The sequence below is a fragment of the Phasianus colchicus genome, chromosome 17 (genome assembly GCF_987193195.1).
Source record: "Phasianus colchicus chromosome 17, bPhaCol1.hap1.1, whole genome shotgun sequence".
NCBI lineage: Eukaryota > Metazoa > Chordata > Aves > Galliformes > Phasianidae > Phasianus > Phasianus colchicus.
Window position 1 is genome coordinate 1,036,127 of NC_143452.1, and position 26,617 is coordinate 1,062,743.

Sequence of the window (26,617 nt, forward strand, 5' to 3'; positions counted from 1 at the left end):
CAGGACCCACAGCTGGGCACCGGAATGCACAGCAGGGCACAGACCAGCAAAGCCTCTTGGGGCCCAGGGCCCGGGCTGGGCATGGGGTGCTCCCAGCTACACTGCCGTGGCAGGAGGCAGCAGCCCACGGCCCCGCTCCTCTCCCAGTCCGAGCGACCAAGATCAGAAATTCCCTATCTCCAATTATCACCAAATAAAGCAGTTTGTGCAATACTGGCAGAGCTGCATTCTAACCACATGGCTTTAGTGCATCAGCTGCACCCCTCTGCCTGCATTGGGGCCTCCTGCCTTCCGTGCCCACCCCGTGAGCAGGGCAGCAGGGGGCGCACAACGTGTCGGCGCTGATGGGAAGCGCCATTATTGGTATTTTCAACCAAAGGAACTGGAAAATTAACATCAAAAATGGAGAGCTGAAAAGTCACTTAGATAAGAATCTTTAAAATTTATTGGACTAATTGTGTTACATTCAATATTTGATGTGTTTTTCCTGGACAAAGAATTGGCATAAATACAAACAAGCCTTAGTGTGCCTTCCCTAAACAAATAGGAGATAAAGGACAAGAGAGACGAGGGAACGTAGTTCACATCTTCATATTTACATTTTGCCTTTACTTTACAACTTAGCGCCGGGGGTATTTACAGAAAAATACAGTAGGAACAAAAAGATCATGTCTTGGCAACATACAGGGATCCATACAGAGTGTGTATGACTCGAAGCACATGATACCTGGCATTCTCACCTCAAACTGCTCCTGCTAACATCCACGTGGAAGATGTCTGCCTTCCTTCAAAGGCATCGCTCAGCCACGCAGTCACTGCTCACAGCTGTGCTCTGTTGCAGTGGAGCTGCTCCGATGTGGGCACGCAGACCCCCAACACCATCCCCCCCCCCAGCTACTTGCTGCATGTGTGTCATGCATCTGCCAGGGACCTTTAAGAAAGGATGGTTTCTTTAAATGAGTCTTTATTAAGGTACCAACATTTCTGCAATTTCAGCACCGCATTTAACAAGGTGGCAGCCACCCCCCACCCCCCCTTCTGCACCATTAAGAGGATGCCATCATTTAGAGCAGAATTACGAATCCAAACTGAAAGGTGTTACTGTGTGAATAGAGGAAGTCTGTTTGGTTGTGTCACATCTGTGATTGAGCCGCAGCTCGGTGCGATGCGCTGCCCCTTTGGTGGGCATCTGCTCTCCGATGGGTATGGATGCAAAAAACAGCCATGCAAGTTGTGAAGCTGCCAACTCAATAGGGCAGTTTGTGGTGCAGAGCCCCAGAAGCTCAGGGGCTCAACAGAAGCGTCATGATGACATAAATCTCAGCTTTGCTCTCAGCCCATGGGAGAGGAGAGCTGAAGCCACCCTGGGCCACCTGCAGCCGCCAGCTCTGCTGCCTGGCTTCGCTCCCGTGCTGCTTCTCACATCACCCACACCCACACCACACTCTGTGCATGGGCACAGCTCTGCCATGGGCGCTGCAGCCTGCGCCCAAACCAAGGGCTGGCAGCACAGCACACTTCTGGAGCCGCCGCACTGCTGCGTTGCACTCAGACTTTCTTCAAGGTTCACCTCTGCAGATTGCAAAACCCCAAACTTACGGTCACACTGTGTGTGATGTCATCAGTGTGACCTTACAGATCAGATGGAGTTAGAAACGCTGCTCACCCCAGCTGCACACATAAAGCTTTTCTTCATTCAAGATTTTTGACACATCGCCCTGCTCTCCCTGTGAGCACTGCTCAGGTGGGTGCCACACTCATGCTTTGGATGGAACAAGGAACAGACCTAAGTGCTACTCCTCAGCCAAGCATTAAAACACAATATTTCAGGCAGTTCCTTTGGCTCTCTGACTCAGAAGGAGACACCCAGCGCTCCTCCCAGCCACAGCTCTGCTCCTGACTGCACCGTGCACCTGAAAGCAGCAGTTTCTGCAGCTCTCTGGGCTACAAACCAATGGTTTTGCATGTAACACTCACAGCTATGGGATGTGGGTTTTAAGCTGCTGAAGATGTGCAAACGTTTGATCGCTCCGTATGTTTCTTTTTGTTACACATGCATTGGTCATGCCTTTTAAGTCAGTGGACTAAAGTGTGTTTGGCCATTATGTAGATCCAATAGATACATACACAACGTGGGTAAATTCAGTGTCTGTGCATTAAATGCATACTGGCAAGAGCTGAGCAGAGATGAGGCCTCGCTCCACCTCAGCTTTGCCAGCAGACCCAGCGCTGCCCCTCACACCCAGGGCAGTGCAGAAGCACGGCAGCTCTGCTCACTGCTATGCTGATTTCACAACATGGTTTTGTTTTTCCATTTGTGATTCATCTGGGTCAAAACCCCCTGAGAGGTCCCTGTGCCCGCCCTGCAGCACACGCTCCTGTCCCCCAGCTTCCCTCAGCCGAGACCTGCACGTCCCTGCACACCTTTTGAGGTGTATGTGAACCCTCTGAAAGACCACAGGCAGCTGGGATCAGGGCAGGTCCCTGGCAAGGAAACTGTAATGAAACAAGTAAGACTGTTTCAGGTTAGAACTGTTGCAAAAAGTAACTGAAATATCAAAGTTAAGTGACTCACAGGCATTATTGCAATGCATATTAAAAAGCTTCCAAGAAACACTTTGTCATAACTTGAGGAGCTCCACAAATTCCTGCTTACGTTTATGCTCCCCTACTCCCTACTTACTGGAAGGAAAAGAACACGTGCACTGCCAGCCATCGCAGGCTGCACCTACACAGGAGCATCAGCGGTGATTCATTGCCACACGAGACAGGACTGCGCTGGGGGCCTGAAAGCACTCCCAAGAATGGCAGTGCCTGCTGCAGCTTTCATATTCCCAGCACTGAAGTGCAGTTGTAAACATCTTTTCCCAGCACAGCCTGGGGGTGGCTCTGAGCTCCGGAGTGCAGCCACAGAGGAAGCAAAGCGCTTGAACGGAAGCTGCCGGCGGTCAGAGAAACGAATCCACACGGCTCTGTTCCCTGTGGGGTGAGGCAGCGACCCAGCCCTGTGCCTGAGCCAGGCCAGGGGAGACACGGCAGCTCAGGGAGAAACTTCTGGCCAAGGGGAAGGGGAATCACTGCTGCCGAGAAAGCACGGTAACCTCAAAACAATTTTAAGTTACAACTCCGAATGGACTTTCCATGGAATGGCAAGTTAATGGACAAAAGAAGAGTTCTTCACTTTTCTGCCAGTTGTTTCATAGCCTGTGTAACAGGAGCTTCTGGAAAGTGCAGAAGCTGCAAAAGCTGCGTATTGGATAAAGGTCAGGCAGGAGGCAGCCCCAGAACCTCAGATTTCAGCCCAGCAGAAGGAAAGCCAGAGATGTTTGCACATTTAATGAAAATGGCGACTGAGCAACAGAGACATTTCAACATAATCAGCTGCAAAAAGAAAATAAAACCAAGCTACTAAAATTAAATGTGACATTTTGCAACAAACCTGAAAGTCATAACCTTGTTTCTGTAGAACCCAGATCTCTTATCTGGTAAGAAGGTGTGTCTGAAATCAGGCCCCTCTGGGTGCTGAGTTTGTTCCCAGGATGACAGAAATGCTGTGCACAGACCCGCAGGGGGGTACTGGAAAGCACACAGCATCTTGGTTATGCATTTGGTGACCTGATATTCCCGAGCAGCTTTCCTCCCTGTGGTGTACAGATGAGTTTCAAGCACTGAAGTATCTCCTCAGAACGCTGAAGGGGGTCAGAAACTTCTCCTGAAGTTCTTGTGGGGACAGCGAGTGCTCAGAAAGAGATTCCCTCCTCAGGAAGAGATCCCACTCCTCTCCTCCAGCGCGTGGGCACAGCGAGCTGTCTGAAGGCAGGCTGCTTTGCCTCGTGTTCCTCATACTTAAACGCAGAGATGGTTTTGCTTTGATTGTTTTCTTCTCACAGAACGAGACACAGATCTTAATTAGCCTGGAATAGATGGCTGCGTGAAGAGATTATGCTGCGAGCATCCAGGAAGACTGGAATTAAGTAATCTTTTGAGGGTAGGTGAATGGAGTCAGGATCCCAACTGCAATGTTTGGGATTCGTTTCTCATTCCTCCCACACGGTATCTGCTGACTTGTGCTGAAATACGGTTTCCTGAATTCCAGAGGGCTGAGGAAATTTGTTGTTATTTAACTGTTTTCATTGCTGTAGCCACCAAGCTCTGATCTAATTGTCCAGGGAGGGTAATGGCCTACGGGTTGCAGTTCTTGAGCCCAACCTCCTGGAAAAGCGAGGTATAAAACTCGGGCTCCAGCTGCCTGTTGCGGTACTTATTGACAATGTCTGCGATTTTCTGTTTTCGGCGGACGTGGGGGGGGTTGTATGAATCACTTTCCAGCCTCTTTCTCCGACAAATATTTATTACTGTTTGCCTCACTAAAAAACCTAGAGGAAAGAACGTCTGAAATAAGCTTAAACAAATTCAACTTTCCCCTGTGATGGTTTTACAGCTGAAGGAAACATGGGGTCCCACCCCACCCAGGAACCCAGGGGAAGATGCTCAGCAGCTCCAAGTGGAGAACTTTTCAGAAAGGCCATCTGATAACTGATAATTCCTGTCCCCAGCCCGGTAAGCCCATTTAATGTGAAACTCAAATAAGAAAGGGGTGAAGTCAGCAGTACGCCCATCCAGCGGGAGGAGAAAGAGGGCTCCCCAGCTCTGCCAGTGCCAGGCAGCTACAACAGCACCCTCAGGACCGAGTCAGTAAGTGACACAGACCCTGTCAGCAGAAGAGCAGTACGACAGCTGGAGGTTGTGCACACAAGGACTGGGTCTGAGGTGGCAGTGGGTGATGCTGAGGAGCCGTCTGGGCATGGCAAACCTACTGCAGAGCCAGCAGGGATGGCAGAACTGCCCCTCCAAGCAGGGGGAGGAAAGAGGACAGACTGTGGCTAGGAGCAGTAGACCTACTGGTATTCCAAAATAAAATTCATATGCATCTCATGAAAAAAGTGTTCATTGACCTCTTTTCTGTCTATACAGAGGTGTCAGTAAAACAGCAAACACTGCCTTCCTTATCTAGAGGACTTGATTCCCGACTGCACACAAGCTACATTTGCTGACCTCAGAGATCAGACAAATGTCATTGTTTTACCCCCAGTGCAGCCGAAAAATCAGCACCACCCTAGAAGAAACACAGCTGGTTCTTCATTAGTGCAAGCTGCTGTTATCAGCTGAGATCACAAACTTTATCTGAAGGCCCTGTTTGGCTTCGCTTTCACCATCACTGCATGTGATGTGCAAAATCAGAACCTGGAGGTCATCCCCAGCAGATTCCTACATCAGTTTTATGGTTATGTCCAAGTACTCTACTCAGAGTGTATTCATTTCATTCTGTCACAGGAATAGCTCTCACTGGAGAGAGATTTCCAGCTGTTGAGTTTTTAACAGCACAGACAGCCAAGATCAGTCGTTAATACGCCCAGGAATACATGAAAAGGTGGACAGCACACACACTAACATGGGCCTACCAATCTCTGTGGCTTTTCATTGCAAGCCTGTTTTTAAAACAGAAGGAACAAGTGCAGCATGCCAGCAGGAACTCAGCAGTTCCTTTGGCAGATGAGGAACATGAGCATCGTGGCCTTCAGTGCTAAGTATCAGGGTCACATTTCTGTTCTTTCCATCCACACTACATTTCTTCCTTTCACTGTATTACTCCAAGCCCTCACCTGGTTCCCACAGACAGTGCAGCCCCATCCCACAACTCCTCCAGCTAAATGCTCACCACCTGCTCCCTCTGCTGTCCCCTCTGCCACTCTGGTGGCGAGAAGAGCAAAATACAGACCTGCTGGCATGTCCAACACCCAGTGACAAATCCCAGACTGTGCATTCTGCAGATACATTATTACCCACACACGACAGATACCTGAGCTTTCCTTCACTCTGATCCCCACTAAGTTCTTGGGATCAGCCAGATCTCACTGTAACAGCATAACAGAGGAACAGAAATGGGAAGCACAAACACATATACAAAGAGTGCTGGTTATGGTTTGCTTCTCATGAAGGAGTACAGGCAAAAGGATTGCTGGCAGGATGACCATGATGCATGAGGGCCGAACAGGAAGGATCAGACCACTCAATGAGCTGCCTCCAAGTGAAAAGGAAAAAAAGAAACCACAGGTGTCCCTAACCCCTGTCAGCTTACCAAGAGCTCTCCGACTGACTATCATCCCGTCCACCAACGGGATAACCATGTTGAATTTCCCAGTTGCTCCTTGCAGTTTTATCCTGAATAAGCCGGTGTTTAAAGGATGGATGAAGATCACAGGAACTTCTTTCTCAGGAATGGTAGATCTTAAGGGAAAAAAAATATAAATCAGTTCTATAGCAGTGCTTCAATTAAAGTGAGTGTTTTTCTTTGTAGATCCAGTGTTAAAAGGACATTAAAATGTCTCATGGCTAAACCAGCACGGTTCCTATGTGCATCCTCTGGACCTTAGGATGTCTCCATCAGCTACACTATTCCTACAAACTTCTGTCACCACAGAATATGAAAGCCCTGCAGATGGGGCTTTGAGCTTCATGACATATATGCAGCATTAACCACATCACCAGGGAGCAAGCCAGAAAGGAGGCTGATCACAAACCCAAGAATAAGACTACACATCTTCTACCCCTTAATTTATGTTTCAACCACAGCAATATGAAAAGCCCTTTCATTTTTTTTTTTTTCTCAACAGAAAACAAATCCACTAAAGGAGCTCATCTATTTTTTTAACACTGTCTACAGTTTTTGGAGTTTCCAGTGAAAGCTGAAGAATGCAAATAAACCGTGTCATGGCTTCTGAAGTGCAGCATAGACTGTTGTCCACAAGAACCAAGAAAAACAATGGAAATAAGAGCAGTCTTACCTTAGGGAAGCGCTGCTGTTGGCCGCAGTTTCTACACCAGTGCTGGTCTCAGACACCAGATCAGGGAGGGGAAAGTTTTCTGTAAGAGGACATAAAGAATAAAGTTTAGCTTCCCCAGGATTTTTGTCTGTTTTTTTGTTTTTGTGCAAAGTTATCATAGTTAAACCAATACAACCCTCAAGCATTTATACCAGGGATGTGCTGGCAAAACTGGTGATACAAAGGGTGTTTTTGTTACTTAAGCTTACCCATGGTACGCAGGCACACCTCCTTCACCCACTGCTCAGTAGATTAGGGAACACGACCCAGACCCTCAGCTGAGTCCCAAAGGTCAAAATCTCCAGAGCAGCAGTGAAGCAGAAAGAAGCTGAAGCGTGTCACAGTCACAAAACACCTCTCAAATTATTATTCAGTAGCTTCTTCTCCCATCTGCAAGTCATCAGCCTCAAGAACAGTGCTGGGAATTTCAAATGGTACCACTGCTCACATCTGCAGTTCTGCCATGGGAATACCAATCTGCTCCAGCAAACACAGCAAAGCCTGCAACACAACCCACTGCTCTGCCACCTCGCCCTCAGTAACAGGTGCAGAAGGAATAAATGAGAACTGGAATGGAACGTGGCACTTCCCATCCATTTATTTAGGGACAGAAGCTTACAGACAAGTTTGGGGGGGGGAAAAAAAAGTCGAGTATAATTCAGACAGCAGGATAACACAAAGCACTCTTGCAGCAGAAAGAGCATAAACCTGAAAACACTTTGTAACACCACAACTGGGGTGCTGAGTGCATGCAGCATACGGGACTAACGGGGGATGGCCACTGAAGTATTTTGAGATGAAGCAAAGGGAGGGCCAGCAGAGTCACCTCTTCCACTGTTCAAATACCAAGATGGCATAAGGCAAAAGCCAAGAGCACAAGAAGCATGAGGCAAAGCCTCTGGGCTTGGAGCAACCTTCAAGAGCTCCCCCGCAAGACATCCAGCTGCCAAGCACACTGAGGCTCACAGACTCATTTCTTCGGCTTCAGGCCCATAGCTCTGGGGGACTCCCATGGCTGCTAAAGGAGCAGCTGAGCAGAAACGTGTGTGTGCAGCAGTCACTGCCCCTCCAGTGAGCCAGCCTGAGCTGCCCCCCACACAGGAGGGGGTCAGGGACACCAGCAGCTCAAGAAATGAAGTGGTTGAAGGAGTCCTGGTACTAAGGAGAAACCCTCTGGGCCAGTGTCAGGATAAGGAAGAGATGCTCCAGAACTTCATGTGCGTATCCTGATCCCAGGCACTGCTCTGCAATGTGTTCCTTTGGACACCAAGACCTTTGTGCCAGAGTCCTGGGTGGGAAAGGGAACGTTTCATACAGGTAGTTATGGGAAGCTTCCTCTGATCTCTTGCACTCTCTTGATTGCTATCCTCTGGGATGTGCTAAGGATTTAATTAATGCTAAACCAGGAACCCGGATTAGAAATCAGAGGCAGAATAACAACTTCAAACAGATGATCTGTTGTTGGCAGTGTTACAGACCCTGCTAGGCTAGGCCAGCACAGACAGGCTCTCACATCACACTAAAGCCTGGCCCATAGCTTAGAACTAGCATGCAAGAAGCTCTCATGAACAAAGGACTCCTCGAGCCTGGGGGACAGCTGCTAGCACTAACCATGCTATGGCTACAACAGGATGGACAAAGCTGGGTCTCTCTCCAGTTATCCAGCCTCAGGGGGGAAACACCAGGGCAAGGAGCATTAATTCAGCACGAGGAGTAGGACACTGCCTGAACAATGGCACGCAGAAAGGCAACAGGCTGCCCAGCACCATCCAAACTGGCAACGTGAGCAGATTAAGTGAGCCCTCCACAAGACACATCAAAGTAGAAAGTTTCAAAGGTATCAAGAAATTGATGATCCCTTCAGAACAGAACCAGCAAATCAGAAGCAAAACAAGAGTCAGAAAGTCATTTTTCTAAAGGAAGAGCAACAACTCCATTCTGAGAACACAGCAGCCAAGAGCACACTGGTCTTATACACTGAGCTTACAGAGAAGCTCCATGAGGGTGTTTTGCATGTACTGCCAGAGCTAAAATAATCTCCAGATCTACAGCCAGTGATTCACTTACACACCCCCATGGACCATCACTCAAATATCAAAGAACGGTTTTAGAATCTTGAGTGTCAGTTATGGAAATAAATAAGGATTTAGCTTTTTTTTTTTAGAGAAATGGAGCTGAACTTTTCCTCTCATTTCTGTTCTGTTGCTACATCAGTGAACAATGAAAATTCTACACACCTATATCATCGTAACGTTCAACCCAGACCACGTACACTTTGGTTTCAGGTCCCATCGGTGGAATGGTCCGGCCCTGAGGCACCCTCTTGGATCTGGAAGTGGGGCTGAGCTGTTTTGAACACAAGAGAAAAGATTTGCAAACACCAGAAGCCCAGGGATTAATCTAAAGCATCTCATCAATTGTTTCTTTGTCCTTCAGATTTCAGACAGGTACAACCTCTGCAAATGATTACCATGGGGCTGCTGCAGTGGGACTATCCCACTTAAAAGCAGTAACTTGGGTTCCACAACACTTACATTCAACATAAACAAGAGAAAAGTCTCTTATTCCTTTAAACATTGAAAACTATGCCAATTTTTCTCATTATCAACTCAATGTTTTGGAGCAAATCTGCTCATTACCCAAAGAAATGCCTTTTTCCTTGCTAATTTTCCCACCTAATCCAGTGAGCTAAACTGAGGTTCCTGCCCTATACTCAAATTCATTTGTTCCCATTTTTACTGTGCTTATACAGAGTAATTTTCTGCAAGTCCAATAAAAAGGGACCCAGGCAACAGCTGTTATTTAGATGAGTCATTTAATCATCTTAAAAACTCATTCAAGTTTTTCTTAACATACTTACTGATTTAGAATCTTTGAGAAAGTACATTTGGAAGTAAATTTATAACAAGAAATAAGCAGTTGTAAATCCTTTATGTTCAAAGTTCAAGTCTTTCTGCTTTGTTACCACACTCAAGCAACTTCACTCTAGATAATTCAGCCACAACTGATACAGGCTGTTTTAAATCAAGTGGGGATGAACAGTCATGTCAGTCCATCCAGAATTTCCAACCATGGACTGGGGCCTGGTTTACTTCAGGAATACTGCATATACTTTTTCCTGCATACGCTTCAAAATTTTAGTACATAAGATGTTCCTAGTTAGCAAGTTTCAGTTTTATAGTTAATTAATGTAACTTTGCAATCTCCTACTGTAGGTGTACATACTAGCCAGACTGAAGCTGCTGTGAAAGATTAACATCTAGGAACGAGTGACTCCAAATGTCAGGAGACTGAACTGTGTGCTATCGAAACCCACACGCACCATTGTGCATCCTGAAGAAAACATCAACAAAAAAACCCCGCCAAACAAATAAATGCCATTTTTCAGTGCAAGTTTTGTCTTACCCGCTGAGAGGGATTAAGATTGTCTGTATGATTGGGGAAGAGCTCAAGTGTCAAGGATGGCTGTTTCAATATTCCCGGCAGCAGGTCCATGTTAGAGTCACTTTCTTGATCAGAGACATTGCTTTCCAATGAATCAGCTATAAGCCAACAGAAAAGTGAGTTTTGTCTTTTCTTCTGCCCAAAAAATTCCCCTAACTTGTTATCATATGTACAGTCTTGAAACTCAGAAAGGTTCTAAGGTTTCTGAAACTGAACATACATGGATGGGTCAAGTCAAAATAGAGCTCAAAATCAGGAAGAGAATTTAGCAGTGGATAAAAGCAAGTTACCCCAGAAACTGACTGCAATTAAAGCACTCCCTATGGATTCAGAAGCGCCCTGTCTGATTATTCTGATTATGTTTCCCACATAACACAGCCTCTTCCTACAGCTATAATTTCCTCACAACCCTTTGAAACCATCGTGCAGAATTTCACTGGAGTAAAAGATACCACAAAATCATCTATGTGGTCATTAGGCACACGCTCCTCCTTGTGCTGCAGGAGCACGTCAACAAGAAGGGACAGAGAAGAACAAAACCACCAGCAAATCTGCTCTGAACTCAATAGCAGGGATTAGTATATTTTAACAATGTCAGAACTGCAGAGCAAACCCATACATCCAACCTAAGGCACCCATGCAAGCATGTACAACCATGCAAACCTGATAGGTATTTGATGCTTAGACTGGGAAAACAAAGGAGCACTGAACAGGTAACACCTTAAAGGTTTCTAGGGATTAGGATATTTGAATCAGTACTTTTCAAACAAGGATCCTGCTTCTGCTTCTGACAAAGCTCTCTATTAAAAAAAATCCAACAACTGTTGTTCTTCTGTATTGTGTATTGTTTTTAAGAATGCATACATAAAATGATCTTACTTAGGGACTCCACGGGTGATGGGACAACAAAAGCTATTTCTGTCAGGGCATCAGCATAATACAGCACCTTCTTCTGCCCATTGAAGATACTTGCTCCAACATCTTCTGAAATTATTACATCATCTGAAACAAACACAAAAGGAAGGTTAAATCAAAAGGAAGTTTCATTTGTCTAGGCACAGACCTTCAACCACAAGGTGCAATGAGAAGAAATCACATATGTCACATTTTAAAATGAGAAGATTTCACAGTTAAACTTCATGGTTAGCAACAATTTTCAGAGAAACTTTTTTTATATTTTAAAATAAATAGTACCAAGGGTTGGAAAGAAGATTTATTCTGAATATATTTCAATTATACTCACCATATATCATACTTTCCTTGGACTGAACAGTCCAAGGTAGTCACTAAGTAGTCACTAAGTAAGCATCTTCTACAAGAATTCATCCAGTAGCTGTTTCTACTCATTTCCTTAACATAGGCTTTGTTCAGTTTGTCATTAAATTTCAGAAGACAGCTTACATTTGTAGCTTCAACCTGACAATATTCTACAATTTAAGCCAATTTCTATAAATTCCTCTCTCTATATATAATTTAAAAAAAACCCACACCCTTGAACTGAAGCTAATGCAAGAAAGCTCCTAGTTCTCAGCCCCCACTTATTCCCACACCACAGCTGGCCAACACATCAGGCTGTCACAGCACAGAGAGTAAATAAGTTTTCAGTGGAGCCATGATACAAGATGACCCAAACCACCTTTTCCTTTCTCCATACCTCCTCCAGAAAGAACAGCAAAGGCTTTAAGCCGAATTATTTCTCTGAGCCAACTTACAGAGGAGCCCCTGGAACAGCTGCCTCAGCAAAAGCAGCGCAGCAGTGACATCCAGCACACTGACAGGCAGCCATGGCCAGCGGCACGCCGCAGCTCGGGGCCGTGCCTCACCATCAGGAAGAAGAACCTCTCAAGCCCATTGCTCTCAGGGAGCAGCAACTCAACCCAAATTTAATTGCTTAAGAATTTCTTTCCCTTTGGGGCTGGGGGGATTAGAGGGGGAAGATGTGAAAACAAAACCAAAACAGATGCTTGTGAATTTATTTTAATTACATCCCACTGGAAGCTGTTTTACTCTCCCAAATGTTTTGTTTGTTTGTTTGTTTGGCTTTTTTTTTTTCTGGTGTGTTTTTTGTTTTAATTAAAGCCATCCACACAGAGAATACACACTTAACAAAACAAATAGCATCAGCCACAGCAAAGTGTGCGGGTGGAAAAAAATAAGCAGAAGTACTGATAAGTTTGTCCAACCCTAGCAAGCAATGACTAAATATCTGAAGAAGCAGATCTGAAGTAAAGGTGCAGCTCCACTTGTAGATTTTTCCTAGCATCAGAGTCAGACTTGATGCAGTCTTCCTTCACTCCCATTCCTGATTGCTTTTCCTGTCCCTTCTTCCACCAACTCATTAAACAAACTCATCCTTTTGGTCATCTATGATCTAACTCAAATGGTTGAAGTTAAAAGTTACTTTTCAAGTTAAAGAAGCACGCACTAAAATGGGTTACCTCACCAATGCAGGGCACTATCTTTGTGCAGCCATACTGACAACTTCAACCAGAAAAGGAAGGGAGAGTGCTCTGCCCCAGTATAAAGCACAACAGCTCCATCCTGAAAGAAATAACAAACCAAGCCCTGGCCATTCCGTAACCTCTCTTAACTCGTTCTGAGAAAGCCATACATCTGTTCTCTTAAGCCTTCCCCAACACCTCAAACCTTCTACCATTTGTAGTTATGTTCAGAAAAGCCTTTAGTCAGTCACAGTACAAGTCAAGCCCAGAGGAAGAGTTGCTGTAGTGGAAAAGAAGTGGAGTAAATGAAGCAGGACAGCAGAAGAGCTGTGTGTGGGCTCCAGACTCAGTGACCTACAAACAGCCACTTGTTTTCATTACTTACTACGAAGCATGATTACAGCTAACTTACTCATCAACAGCTCATTTTAATCTACTTACAGAGCACAAAAAAAAAACCACACAATATTTCAAGCACATCTGCTTTACACATTAAAATCCATACCCAATTTCGTCTGAATCTTGGTTTTGGATTACATAACAAGACTCACCAAGTCTGCTAGAAGTATGGGAAATGGTGTTCCTTGCTGAAACGACTTCCTCCCAACAACACAGACACATTACTTTAATCACTTGGTCTTGAAGTTTAATCAATTTACATGTACCTTTCTAGAAAATGATTTTTAAAATGTGAAAGAAGTATGCAAGTGCAAGGCACACAGGCACAAAAAATTTAAACCAGTTTTATCCAATAGGAGACAAAACTCAGTGTTACACAGTTGATTATGCTTTACCTTGTTCAGGTCCCTCTTCATCGCTGCAGCTGTTGATGGACCAGCTCGTGGAGACGTGCCCAGTCCACCCAGGATGCTTCCCCACATCAACAGACCAGCCAAGAGACAGCAAGAACTCCAGGAAGTGTGGCTGAACAATTCTGGAAGACTCCATGTTCTTTAGGATCTGAAACAACCAGCAGAAGCATGGTATGGACGGGGGCTCCTGGAAACTGCTCTTTCCCTCCTCATCCTGCCTTTGTTTCTATTATCCAAAAGTTTTTGTCATCAAAATGGTTTTTGCCCAAATAGAGATTTTCAGCAAGTCAGGAACCCCAGGCTTTCTGCATGGACACTGGTCCCTGCTGCCCAGCATCAACCATCCTGCATGGCAACGTCCTAATTTCTGCCATCTCTGCTGAAGCCTGAAATCACACCGCTACAAACGGTACTTTCAGGATTTATCCACACATCAGGGGTAAACCACAGACCTGTCCAGTGCAGAATCTGCATCAATGCCAGACATAACAAGAGGATTTTCTGGGCACATTTCACTATTAGACTGAGGGGAAATTTTGGGAGAAAGGCATTCCATCACTACCTGCACACAACGTGGTGACTGAGGGCACCAGCCTGACCACACATTAAATAATGAAACTGATTCTGCAAAACAATTTCCAGCAGGATTGAGCGTGCACTTCAATCAAATCCACACTGAACTGCTCATTTTGAACCTTAATCTCACTTTGCACAAAGATCCAGGTTGTTTCCTCATCCAAATACATCCTAATCCCAGTGTGACTGAGAGAGGCTGGAGAGCTGCACCGAGCGGCGCGCAGGGGGACATGGATGATTTGTTATTAGGCCTACTGAACCACTGGGATACGGGGAAGAGACAACATCATGCAGTGCATTGTCCTTTCCTTCTGAGCCATGGGGAGTTTGTTCTGTGGCCAGAAGACCTCTGGAGTTTGTTTGTACGGGGGCAGTGCTGGGGCTCTCCCTGGGACACAGACTCCACTGGAGCAGAAACTGCACAGCTGGGGACAGGCCCTTCCCAGCAAGGAAGGCTCTGTGCCTTGGCACCCAGCTCCAGCACCCTGCTCAGTATTCAGCAGTGACTTGACACTGCACTGCAATATTACCAATACCTCAGCAAAGTCAGAGCCACATTTCAGAATGAATTCAGAGAAGAGAGCAACAACAGCTGCAGAAAATATGCAAGCTCAAGGTTTACATAAATGTATAGTTTTGAAACTGAGTGCCTTCAGAAAAAGAACTTAAATAAGGGCGAGAGAGTACGTTCAAAGGACATTTCATGTTATTAAGTATCATACTATAAAAATGGTGTGGGCAGTTTCATTACCCTGTATAAACAAATTCCACGACACCCTTCTTAAGCCATCAGTGTGCATCACCACAGCAGAGATTGGGGCTCGCTTAGGAACACCTGCATTGGATGGCACTGCTCTAGGCTGTGCAGCAGCAGATGTAGAGCTGCCACTACTCCTTGTGACAGGAATGGGAATCACCTTGCAGAGCAGAATTAGGTCCTGATAAGAGCTGCATGAGCACATGCACAAGGATGGCTACGTAGCACCACACAGCCATCCCTACCCAAACCAGTGCCATGGCTCAGCTTTGATCTCCTCTCTTGATTGCTAATATTGAAAATTACTATTGACTTATTTCTGTTCTCTTTCTTTTCAACCACAGAAACAGCAGCAGTTTCTCTCTCAGTTCGGGGCTGTAGAGAAAAGCACCTTACCAGCTTCACTGCCTCTGACTTCGCACAACTGAGAAGGCTTAGGAATCACAGCAAGATGTCCTGGGATCTTGAAGCAGAAATGCCATCTTTACACTGTCTGTCTAATGCCCAGAATCTCTCAAATACAAAAGATTTTTTTATAATTGACATGGCAAATCCTCCTGAGTACAGACTACTAACTGGGTTTCCAAAGGTCTGCAAATTCTGCAGGACTAACTTCTGCACAAAAGTCTCACCTAAATCTGTAACTGCATACATGCATCAGAGGAAAAAAGTATTCTGCTAGTCCAGCAAGAGCAGAACATTTCTGGATGGCTGGAAGGCATCATGCCCCATATACCTCACTGACTTTGGGGACCACTTACTTGCTACTCTAAACTTTGACTTGAAAACTCACAAACAGCATGATGTTGGCCTCAAGAATTGATGGTGTGTTCCTCTCAGACATGGAAAGTGCTGCTGTGCTCTGACACTTGTATGCTAACAGTCACATGAGGGAATGACACGCTTATCAGTTTTGAAGCCATGCTTCTACTCTTTAGTACAACAATTACAAATAGAAATGAAAAGTATTATAGAAATATCTCCACTGAGCCCATAAACCTTCTTAGAAACTCACGGTGAATTTCCAGATCGCAGTCTGAAGAAATCATGGCTTAGATTTGCAAATTAACCTAATTAACCTAATCACATTTCAGCACAACTAGTATAATGTAAAGACTTACAGAGCAGTAATACTTCCTTGCAATGAGTTTCTGATTTCTTTAACATATGTTTAGCATCAAAATCAAATTAAATTACCTGGATATTGCACATACCAAGAACAAACTGCAGCTTTCCCTACAAACTGAAATGCATTTCTGATTTGAATCTTTGAATTCCAAATACATCCTTTCATTCATATACTTACAAAAATCCTAAATGCAGATAATAAATCACCTTTCAAATGAAAAATATGCAATGTTTTGCTGCACCTCCTGTCGTAAACAAATAACCAAAGCCAATAACCACTGGTTCCAGTGCTCTCCTCCATGCATTCTCTTACCTCCTGGCTTGTCTTCTGGCCCGCCTTCATGTAGAAAATGAAAACAGTATCAAAAGGACGACAAGGCAGTAAATCCAAGTACCCGAGGTCATCAAAAAATCCAGGCAGAGTAGAGTCAAGTGCAATCAGGTGAGGAGGTAGACGACTGTTAGCAGGCTCCTGTTGGACAGATCAGAGCTCAACAGCTTAAAAAAATGTTCCTGTTTGAAAAGATCTCTGTGGTTTTCACACTGGTCCGTTAAAAATGAATCAAAACCATGCAAAAAAAATCTGATCCAATATAATAGTGTTACAAATGATCAGCAACAAGCAGAAGTCTGACAGTTTGTTGCATTTAACTTATCCTCACTAGAGAAGAAAACTAACACTTTTCAAGGAAACACAAGCAATAATTTGCTCAAAACATGCTCCATTCCACAACAAAAGCAGCAGAGACTTTCAAAATGCCACATTACTATCTACAGCTGCATTGCATCTCGTTTTGTTTTTATTACTGTAACCTATATACCAGCAATATACACAATATTAAGCATCTTTATGTTTATTTTTGCAATAGCTACTTTGCCTCCTAACGTTGATAGTTTTCTGGAAGAAAATGCAACAAATGAAAGGCAAAATTCTCACTTAAAAGGCAGAATTTCAATTTAAGGATGTGGGTTTTTTCCCATACATTGTTGGCATCTTATCTTCAAAAGGGATGACACTACAATCTAAATGTGCTTTAGCCATATATAAACATTTTGGAGTACTTCAATACAATTTCTGGAACAGAAACTTGCATGGCAGTCATAATTTAGAAATGCTTACAAAGCATTCCTTGCTCAATTTGGAAAAGTAACACCAAATATAAACAGGTGAACGTGAGAGTTAATGCACCTACTGCAAAAGTACACTAATAGCCACCTATTCAGAGCATGTTCAGCTTCAGACTTGGCCTTTCACAACCCTGTTCTCAATCCTGAAAGATGGAAATTCGCCACCTAACTCAAGCAGATGACAGCACAAAAGCAGCTGGCAATGCACAAAAAAATCTTCCACTAATGAAACTTAAGTTTTCCTCTTCTGTTAAGCCAAGCCATAGTGGTACTCATGCCATTAGTATAACACAAGGAACTATGAGGTCACCTTCAATGCCTCTAGCGACAGAAACCCGAAGTGGGAGAGGAACAGGCGTGCAGTCTGGAACTCCTGTGCCGGTGGTGGGGGCTTACACTCTGTGATTGGATCAGGAAAGCTCTTCTTACGCCACTCCTCCTCACTCTTCTGATCTATGGAAGTCTCAAAAACAATCTGCTGGGCCATACCATTTCTCAGCTTCTCATGTCGCTCTTCAAGCTGAAATACATTGTACAGACATGAAATACCAAACTCAAAGCACTTACAACAGCCCCATCATTTAGCAAAGCTGTAAGTCACATGCAGCAGCTGCAACTCCACCAGGATGTTTACTAAAGCACCGTCAATGAGACCTTGCAAGGTTAAAAGTGAATATCTCAAAACCCTGTTTGCCTGGGAGAGCTGTTGCACATTTATGCACCCAGCATCAGATACAGCATCTTCCTCCTAAATGAATAAAACCTAAAGTACTGCAAAGCTTTAGAATACTTCTACTTTTACATATGCACCATAAGAGATCTAATAAGTACCCCTTCCATCTCCCTTGAAGATGCAACAAATCACAAGTCACTGCTTCCTAGCAGTACTGATGTACAGGCTATTGGAATCCAGAATAAACTGCTGAGTTGTGCTCCCCAAGAACACATCCAAGGCACTGCCATCTTCCTGGGGTAGTGCACAGATTCATTTGTACAAAGTTTATGATTCCACTAAGTAATGTGAATTAATCAAGCAGAAGAATAAGAAGTCAACATGTGATTCATGAACAGGCAGAAAAATGAGCAACATGAAGTCGAAGACAAAACTTCCCTTACCTCCTCATTCACAATTTCATGTAAATCAGGAATGCTTAAGTCTGCTTTCACAAATGGGATCTTGTCCACTTCTTCAGGAAAAGGCCGGTGCTTCACACTGTATTTCAATCCAACATCATTTTTAGGAGCTGGTCGAGGTTCTGGTACAAAAGTCTGACAAAAAGAAAAAAAGGTGGGCAGGGAGATAGCTTCATTCAGGGCATTGCATCAGTAGAAAATAACTGCTGATAGTAGATGGGAAATATTCCCTCCCATCACAGGTTTACTAATCCTTACATGAGAGGTATCATTAAAAAGCATTCAGACACACCTCAAACTTGAATGGACTTGTACTAACAAATAGATTAAAAAATAAAAATAAAACAGAAAGACAACATTCTGTTCCTTTTGGTGGTTGTAATCATCATGCTTATTACGCTTGCTTACCACCTAAGTCTAAGCAGTTGCAAATCCTGTTAAAAACAGCAACCTCGTGTGGCGACATCTTATTTTTAGGTTAAAATCTATCTCAACCACGTTTAAGGAAAGCTAACAGCTATGCCTTACTGACTGTGATGAGCTCAACAAGTGAAGCTGAGAAGTCCTGAAGTGAACAGCATCAACGCTGTGGGCCAGCAGCAAGATGTCCCACCAGGGTAGCAACAGCCTTGCATTACCTATCCTCATGCAGTTCTGCTAATGCTACTGTATTATGCTATACTGTGCACTTCAAAAACTGACGTTACTGATGAAAGCAACAGAAGGTCTGGTTGCAGGTTTGCACGTGTTTAACCTCCAAGCAAGACAGACCTTTAATTACACCTTGAACACTGCTTTATGAGTGTATTTACTACCAAGTACACTTAAAAATGGCAGATCTTGAAGTTATGTAATGCTTTTAAGTTGGAATGGTTCCTTTAATACTGGTTAGGTCCCCAACCAAAGTGTGACTTTTCCTTTGGTGTGGGAGGCAACACCCTTGGACTGACACAAAATGCTTCAGCAACAGTGACAGCACAGCTCCAAAGGCATCCAGTGAAGGGTCCTCCCAAGGGCTGCATTGCAGAGATCACAGACATCTACATGATAACATGACAGCTGAGACTGACAGGCCCACATTTCAGTTACATTACACAAACAGTTTGAACATTTGGGAGATGTTTACAAACAAAGGAATTTCGGTAACGCAAGGATATAATCCACCAGGCAACTGCAGTAAGAGATTCTACTTAAAACGCCATTTATTGGGCCATTTATTCTTCACTATTACTGTCCAGAAGAATTCCAAAGTCCACCTAGATAGGCTTTTCCACAGCTGTTTTACAGCCATCTTTGCAACATTGAGCTCTGCAGTTTTAACAGCTGCTCTCTCAGCAGCATCTCACACTTTATCTCCAGACTTTGTTCCTTCTGCTGCAAAAGCTCTGCCTGACATCCTAACATCAGCACACCAGCCGTGCCTGCACACTGAGCACTCGGTCCATTGCCTCATCAGCTTAGAAGATGCTTTTAAAAAAACGAGAATAAGGAGAGTTCTCCCACCCTCCTACACAAACCCAGAAGGCAACAGTACTTTTACAGCCTATATTTAATATTGATCACGAGTTGTAAAGAGTCACTGGAGATGTGTCACATTACCTACAGCTAAAGGCCCCGTGGCTCAGCCTTAATGTATAATCACCAGATCTGTGGGGCTGTCTCACATTAGTGGAATTTCAGCTGAACATCTCTAAGTTAAAGATTTCTTTATGGGCTTTGATAGAGACCTTTTGATTTGCTTTAGCTCCTCTTGGTAAAAGACAGAGTTGCTGGGCCCATGCAAATCTTCCAGATGTCCCACGGATCAAAACTGTGACAGAGGGGAAGGAGTCATCTGCAAAGCACGTGGGTGAAAAGAGGAATACGTCATCAGAAATCACAAATACTTCATTGAACAGTAATTAAACCGTAAAAAAGCACACATATTACAGAGATTTTGTTTTCAAGGAAAACTCCCTCCCTTACCCTAAGGACAGATTCTGGTGAGAAGTAAACACTGAATGTAATCCCCCTCTCTGCAGCAGAGAACTACTCTGCTCAGCAGTAGCCAGATCAGCTCCATTTCATCATTAGAAGTAACCTTAGTCCAAATTCATGAACATTTTCTCTCCAAATTATTCCCATGAATTAAAAAAAAATATTCAGCTACTGCCTGTTTAGGTACAAGAAATGTTCATATGGAAACATGTGGTTTCCATGACGCTCCCATGAGTTTCTGTAAAGGTCCCACACAAATAATGGCAAGAGAAATGGTGGAAAGGCATCAGTCAATCAAACTAAGATGGGGGAAGATTCTAACTTTACGCAGTGAAAACATTTCTAAAAGAAGCCACGCACTGGAATAGGGACAGAGAAACTCCCCTGAGGCTTCCAAGTCCTACCTGCACAAAGCCACGAGCAACCTGCTCTGAGTTCAATACTGACTCTGTTCAGAGAGCAGCTTAGACTGCAGTCCTCCCACTGTGCCTTTCCATTTGCACAGTCAGGGTTCTATGGCAGGCATTCCAGTCTCCCTTCAAGGTTTAAAGGCCACCTTAGAAGAGGAATCACATCTCTACAGTTTTTCACTTTTTAAAGATCTGTGTCTTATCTTATGCACGTAAACCATAAACTGACACCACTGGGTAACTACCAGACAGGCACTTCTCTGCTGGCATTTCAGGGGCAGCACACCAGGCCCCGCAATGATTCACTACAGCAGTCTGCCTCAGAACAGAGCTGACACACTTAAGCATTACTGCAATTAATCTTGTATTTCAAAGGGGATTTGTAAGCAAGTTCTGCACAGCAAGTAAAGCTAATTTAATTTCAGATTATAATAGCTTTACAGGATTCCTCAGTAATTCATTTAGCACAGGCAGAACAAGGGTGAGAAGTGCTCAGCTGTTCTGGCACGTTCCACACCTCTGCAGTCAGGAACACGTTGGCTCCAACCCAGACTGAGGGTGGACGTGTGGCAACGGCTGCAGGATCTGCACAGCGATTCCCCATGGGATGGGAGCATTCTGGAACACAACTCATAAAAAAACAGCTTTCCTCTTAGCACTGGTGAAGCCAGTGCAGGAGAAGTTTCACTGGTTCTGTTAGGCGATGCTTTGATACACGAGGATTCAAAGGGGGAATTTAAGGAGATCAGTTATTCAGTTCAAAGCATCGTGTAAATAATAGATTTTTTTAATACATGCTCTCCTTGGTCAAAGCATGGATGTCTTCATAATGCAATGGTACTGCTTTTGTCCACCAGCTACCATTCTGATGGCACTCAGCTGCACGTATCTGGTCTCAAAGGATGAAAAGCAACTGTGTAAACTATTTAGGAGGCTTGTATATTTCTGACTATCACTGACATGACATGGAAGTTAGCCCTGCCACTTCATTCCAGAGCAACATTCTATTCAGCTGCACGCCCACAGATCAGGTAGGGCCCTGAAAAATGACAGAACCACACGATGTAGTACCTTTTTTTTTTTTTCCTATAGCTGCGTGCTGGGAGTTTTAACAAGGGGAACAAGGAATAGCGACTGTTGGACTTACTTTGTTCGTTCCCTAGAGGCTGCTCCAACATTGCCAGGATGACACTGTTATCCAAAACAAAGTAACGGAAACTATGCTTGTTTATGGTGGGTAGGCGAGAATATTTAATTAATGTGGTTTCATTCACTAAGCTGCAAGGGGAAGCAGGGCCACTGGGAGAAGGGAATGCTCCAAGTAACTGCATAATACTGCAAATGGAGAAAAAAGACAGAAGTCACGACAGATTAAGAGCTACTGTCCCACCCAAGCACAGACTTTCACTTTATTCTTCACTTGGATCTCGACATAGCCGTTACCCTTATGGCTAGCACAAACCAATTACTGCACTATCCCATCAGCTTGTCTTAAAAGAGAACCAGTAATTTCAGAAAAAATGTACATGAATCCTACAAAGAAGAGTAATCTGCCTATAGAACAAGTTCATCTATAACCCAGGTCATAAAAATAGTAAGATACATTTTAGAGCAAAAAATAATCTGTAGTTCTACAGTTTTTTTTATGTTTGTTCTTATATGAATATTATGGATGATTTGAGATACTCCTCCATAATTTAACCCACTGTTCAATATCAACGAGCAAGGCATACACAAGGCTCCTAAAAATATATATACTTATATAATTTGAAATTGTGCAGGATCTTCCCAACAGAAAATCTCTATGATAGGAGCCAACAGCAAGAGCAAAGGTTTCCATGGAATGTCATGGAGTTAACTGACTGGATTTAATATGTTTTGAATGAGGCTGCACTCAGATCTAAAATAAATTTACTGAAGTCCTCCTGCCACACTTTTCCCTTGAAGACAGATATCTGCATCCCTCTAAACAAAAGAAAAAGGGCACTTTCAGGCAACAAGAAAGGTTTGTCCACAGGTTCCAATGAGACGCTGCTTTCATAATTACACAGTTGTTCTCACTAATAGTAAAGTTTATAATTATTTTATTGTGAAGTACAACAAACAAAGTAAGCAAGCAGCTCTCACCTTTTGCAACACATGTTTATCCTACTCATCTTCAGTTTGTCCTGTCTACACCACCATGCTATTCATCCAGTAAAACAGCACTTTTCAGCTTCTCTGGAGTGAATCTCAATTTACTTCTGTGCTCCCTCTCCCCACCCACACATCATCTGCAATCACATTTCCAGCAGAGTCTCCCAGATCTATTAAGCAAGCCCAGTTCAGTGGGCAGAATGACGTCCCACCCTGCCTTAGCTTACACCTGCTGCGTGTGTCACTGCCTGCTGTGTTACACAGGGGACAACAGCTACCAGTTTCCCCATCAGTGCACAGGGGAAAGCATAACTTGTCAGGCCGAGGAGAAGACTGTGGGAATGGAAGGACAAGGTGACAAGGGGAAGTGGGAGACAAAAGGAGCTGCTCTCTGCACTGGCAAAGAGCAGAACATCAGGGGCTGCAGGATGGTTTTGCTCTCCAAAGAAAGGAAGGGGCAGAAAGAAGACAGCAACTACAGGAATCTTTTTCTTGCTGGATGTCTGTAATGGGAGGGGGAAGACAACCCTGCAAAAAAGACAAACCAGAAGGAACTTCTGGATGACTTTTCAGATGCTCTCAACTACATAGCAGGTGGAAACTCCTCGTTAAAGCATCCTCTGACAAAGCAATGCTGAACAATGAACACATTGAGAAATTACATACCATGTTAACGTAGCTTCAGCAGCATCCTTCACTCTCATGGATGCAGGGTTTGGCTCCTTATCTCCTTTGTACTTCACCTCTTGTTCACTGCTCTTGGATTTACTTCCTGAAATACCCAGCTCCACAATCTCCAGTACCTCTTTTAAACAATCCTAAAACACATGAGGAACTACCTTAAAACAGAAGCACTCCAACAGACGTCTCAGAGACCTCAGAGAAACAGCAACAGATGACTCATTTAAGCAGCGTGCTGCTTCTGGTACGAGCTCAGAAATAAAGGCAGAAAATTATTTTAACGACAGTGTTGAAATAAGATCACATTTGCTAGAGGAATTATATTTTCTCTGTATATAGATGTCTAATGGTGTTAGTAAGTCTCTACATCTAATGCTAGAAAGTGCTCTGAATTTATATATACACAATGTATTCCATTAGACATGTACAAAACAGCCAAGAGGGCTAGGAATGCAACTGAAAAATATAAACATATTTTAAAAGATAAACACATTTCTGAAATTATCTGCAGAAAATTTAATTAAGTTCTAAGGATATTAAGAATGAACTCATCTGGAAAATTGCAAAAAAAAATTGTCCAAATCTTTCAGTTGCCAACGGCATCCATAAGGAAGGATAATATATGTAGTATCTAATTCATCAAGAGAACAATAACAGTGTTCTAAAAGTACACAGCAAGGCATCAACAAACATACGATAGAAGAGGCCCACTCTCAGTGGGATCACAGCTATGACTGACCAGTATTGCTCATTGTAAAATCATTTACTGAAAATATCTGGATTGCTACAACAAAAGTTCTGATCTGATGGCTAAACAGGGAAATAAAGAGGAAAGCTTTCCCAAGAACAAGTAGCTGTCTACAATCTACAATCAACCCTAAATACACAAATAAATCATCGGTTTTAACCACCAGAAACCAGGCAGGGTTCTGCACTTTGGCCTGTGTTGTTTCTTGAATTCACAATTCATGTAGAAAAATAAGAAAAGAAAGAAAAACAAAGTATAATGTAACTTTACAACCTGTGCTGTGCCATATCCTAGGAAATCATCCCTTTCCTGGTCACCTACTACCAGCAGCCAGAATCCCAAAGTGCATGTAGAAAGCATCTTTATTGAAAACCCTGCCTGTTCTTTTTTTTTTTTTTTTAACATATATTCACAGATTACTGAGCTGCCACTGTAAGCAGACCTACAATGAAAGCAGACACTCATACAAAAAAAAAGATTTTTTTTGAGACTATGACAGGAGGTGATCAGATCAGCAACACGCATCTTTCACTTCCTGCTCTTTTCAAGCTCCCCCAGGAAGCTGTACCTTGGACCAAGCTTTGCCTTGCTCAGCTTCTAGAAAACTTCTTGGTGAAGATGCCAAGGGTGAGTTCTGGCACCAGTGCTGTTCAACGTCTTTATCAGTGACCAGACAATGGGATTGAGTACATCCTCAGCAAGCCTGACACCACTGAGTGATGCAGGCAATAGAACAGAAGGGGTGCCACCCAAAGGGACACAGAAAGGCCATGTCAACCTAATGAGGTTCAACAAGGCCAAGTGCAGAGAGTTGCACTGGGGCTGGGGCAATCCCAGATATGTGTACAGACTGGGAAAAGAATTCCTTCAGAGCAGTCCTGTGGAGAAGGAAGGTTGTGATGGATGAGAAGCTGGACATGAGCCAGCAATCTGCAACTGCAGCCTAGAAAGCCAACAGTATCCTGGGCTGCATCAACAGAGGGGGCAGTGGGGCAGGGAGGGGATTGTTCCACTCTGCTCTGCCCTTGTGATACTGCAACAGGAGGACTGTGTCCAGGCCTGGGGCCCCCAGCACAGGAAGGATGCAGAGCAATTGGAGAGGGTCCAGAAGAGGCCATGAAGATGATCAGAGGGCTGGAGCACCTCTACTGTGAAGAAAGGTTGAGGTAGCTGGGCTTGTTCTGTCTGGAGAAGAGAAGACACCAGGTAGACAGCACTGCTATCTGGTACTTGGAGAGGGCTTATAAATAGGGGAGACTGACGTTTTACACAGTCTGATAGTTACAGGATGAGAGGGAATGGCTTTGAATTAAAATAGGGGAGATTCAGGTTAGATATTTGGAGGAAATTCTGTACTCAGAGAGCAGTGAGGCACTGGTGCTGCTGCCCTGAGAAGCTGGGGATGTCCCATCCCCAAAGGTGCTCAAGGCCAGGCTGGATGGAGCCCTGGGCAGCCCGATCTGATGCCTGATTTAATGACTGGCAACTCTGCCCATGGCAAGGGGGTTGGAGCTCAGTGATCTTTAAAGTTGCTTTCAACTCAAGCCATTCTATGATTCTTACGATTTTACGATCATCAAAATATTAGCATTAAAGAAACTCCACTGTTAAATTTAGAAAATGCTTTAGACAGGTAAGAGCTGAGAAATGAGAAGAGACATTGCTTTTAGAAGCTTATCTGCTGCAGGTAACTACACTATTTGCACACCAATAATTCTCATATTTCTCCATTATTTTTCTGCTTTTCCAATTTCAGATTTTTTCTTCTTTTATTTTCAGTTCACAAAGCAAGAAGAAAGATCAAAATACTTTCTTATAAACATGAAAGGTGGTTGCATAGCTAAAAATATTCTCAGTGAATGAAAAGGAGAAATCAAAACTGAAAGCTATCTTCCAAGTAAACTAGTTTTGGAATTCCTGCTATGCTTTTGAAAACTACAAAGACGTGTTGTTTTAAAGTCTGAAACATTGACAGCTGGGGACAAAAAGCAAATCAGTCTGGGGGGCTAAGAATACACACATCAGAGATTCTTACCTTCTCATCCAGCATGTCAGGATGCTCGGTGAGCCAGACACAGAGGCACTGGAAAGCTGCAACTATCACAGAATGAAGGTCACGGGAGTGGAGCGGGGCTGGCCGGCTGCACTGGAACACTATGTAGCTGCATACAGAACTAATTGCTCTCTTTTGATCAGAGGAATCAACAAGCACTTTCACCTGTATGAAGCAAGGAAAAGAGGACTGTCAGGTGAGAATTCCTTCACAAAACCTTTCAGAGAAGAAACAGCTTTTGAAAGCATTTCTAAATGCAGTTTTAAGAAATGTGAATAAACAGTTGAGCTATTTCTTGGTAAAAATGT

At 43.9% G+C, this 26,617-nt stretch overlaps 1 protein-coding gene across 5 annotated transcripts in view; it reads right to left on the reverse strand.

The window, feature by feature from the left end:
- Positions 1–422: 422 nt before the first annotated feature.
- RALGAPB (Ral GTPase activating protein non-catalytic subunit beta) overlaps positions 423–26,617 on the reverse strand; it is a 64,518-nt gene continuing 38,323 nt past the window's right edge. For all 5 annotated transcript variants that reach the window (XM_031605632.2, XM_031605630.2, XM_031605631.2 and 2 more), the window contains 14 exons: positions 26,292–26,474; positions 23,494–23,645; positions 21,839–22,026; positions 20,032–20,138; positions 18,287–18,439; positions 17,481–17,690; positions 16,356–16,514; positions 13,564–13,729; positions 11,208–11,330; positions 10,290–10,426; positions 9,122–9,230; positions 6,846–6,924; positions 6,140–6,288; positions 423–4,376 (listed from right to left, as the gene is read on the reverse strand). In XM_031605632.2, the coding sequence (XP_031461492.1) occupies positions 4,183–4,376; positions 6,140–6,288; positions 6,846–6,924; positions 9,122–9,230; positions 10,290–10,426; positions 11,208–11,330; positions 13,564–13,729; positions 16,356–16,514; positions 17,481–17,690; positions 18,287–18,439; positions 20,032–20,138; positions 21,839–22,026; positions 23,494–23,645; positions 26,292–26,474 (2,109 nt within the window). In that variant the 3' untranslated portion in view covers positions 423–4,182. The remainder of the gene's footprint in view (positions 4,377–6,139; positions 6,289–6,845; positions 6,925–9,121; positions 9,231–10,289; positions 10,427–11,207; positions 11,331–13,563; positions 13,730–16,355; positions 16,515–17,480; positions 17,691–18,286; positions 18,440–20,031; positions 20,139–21,838; positions 22,027–23,493; positions 23,646–26,291; positions 26,475–26,617) is intronic.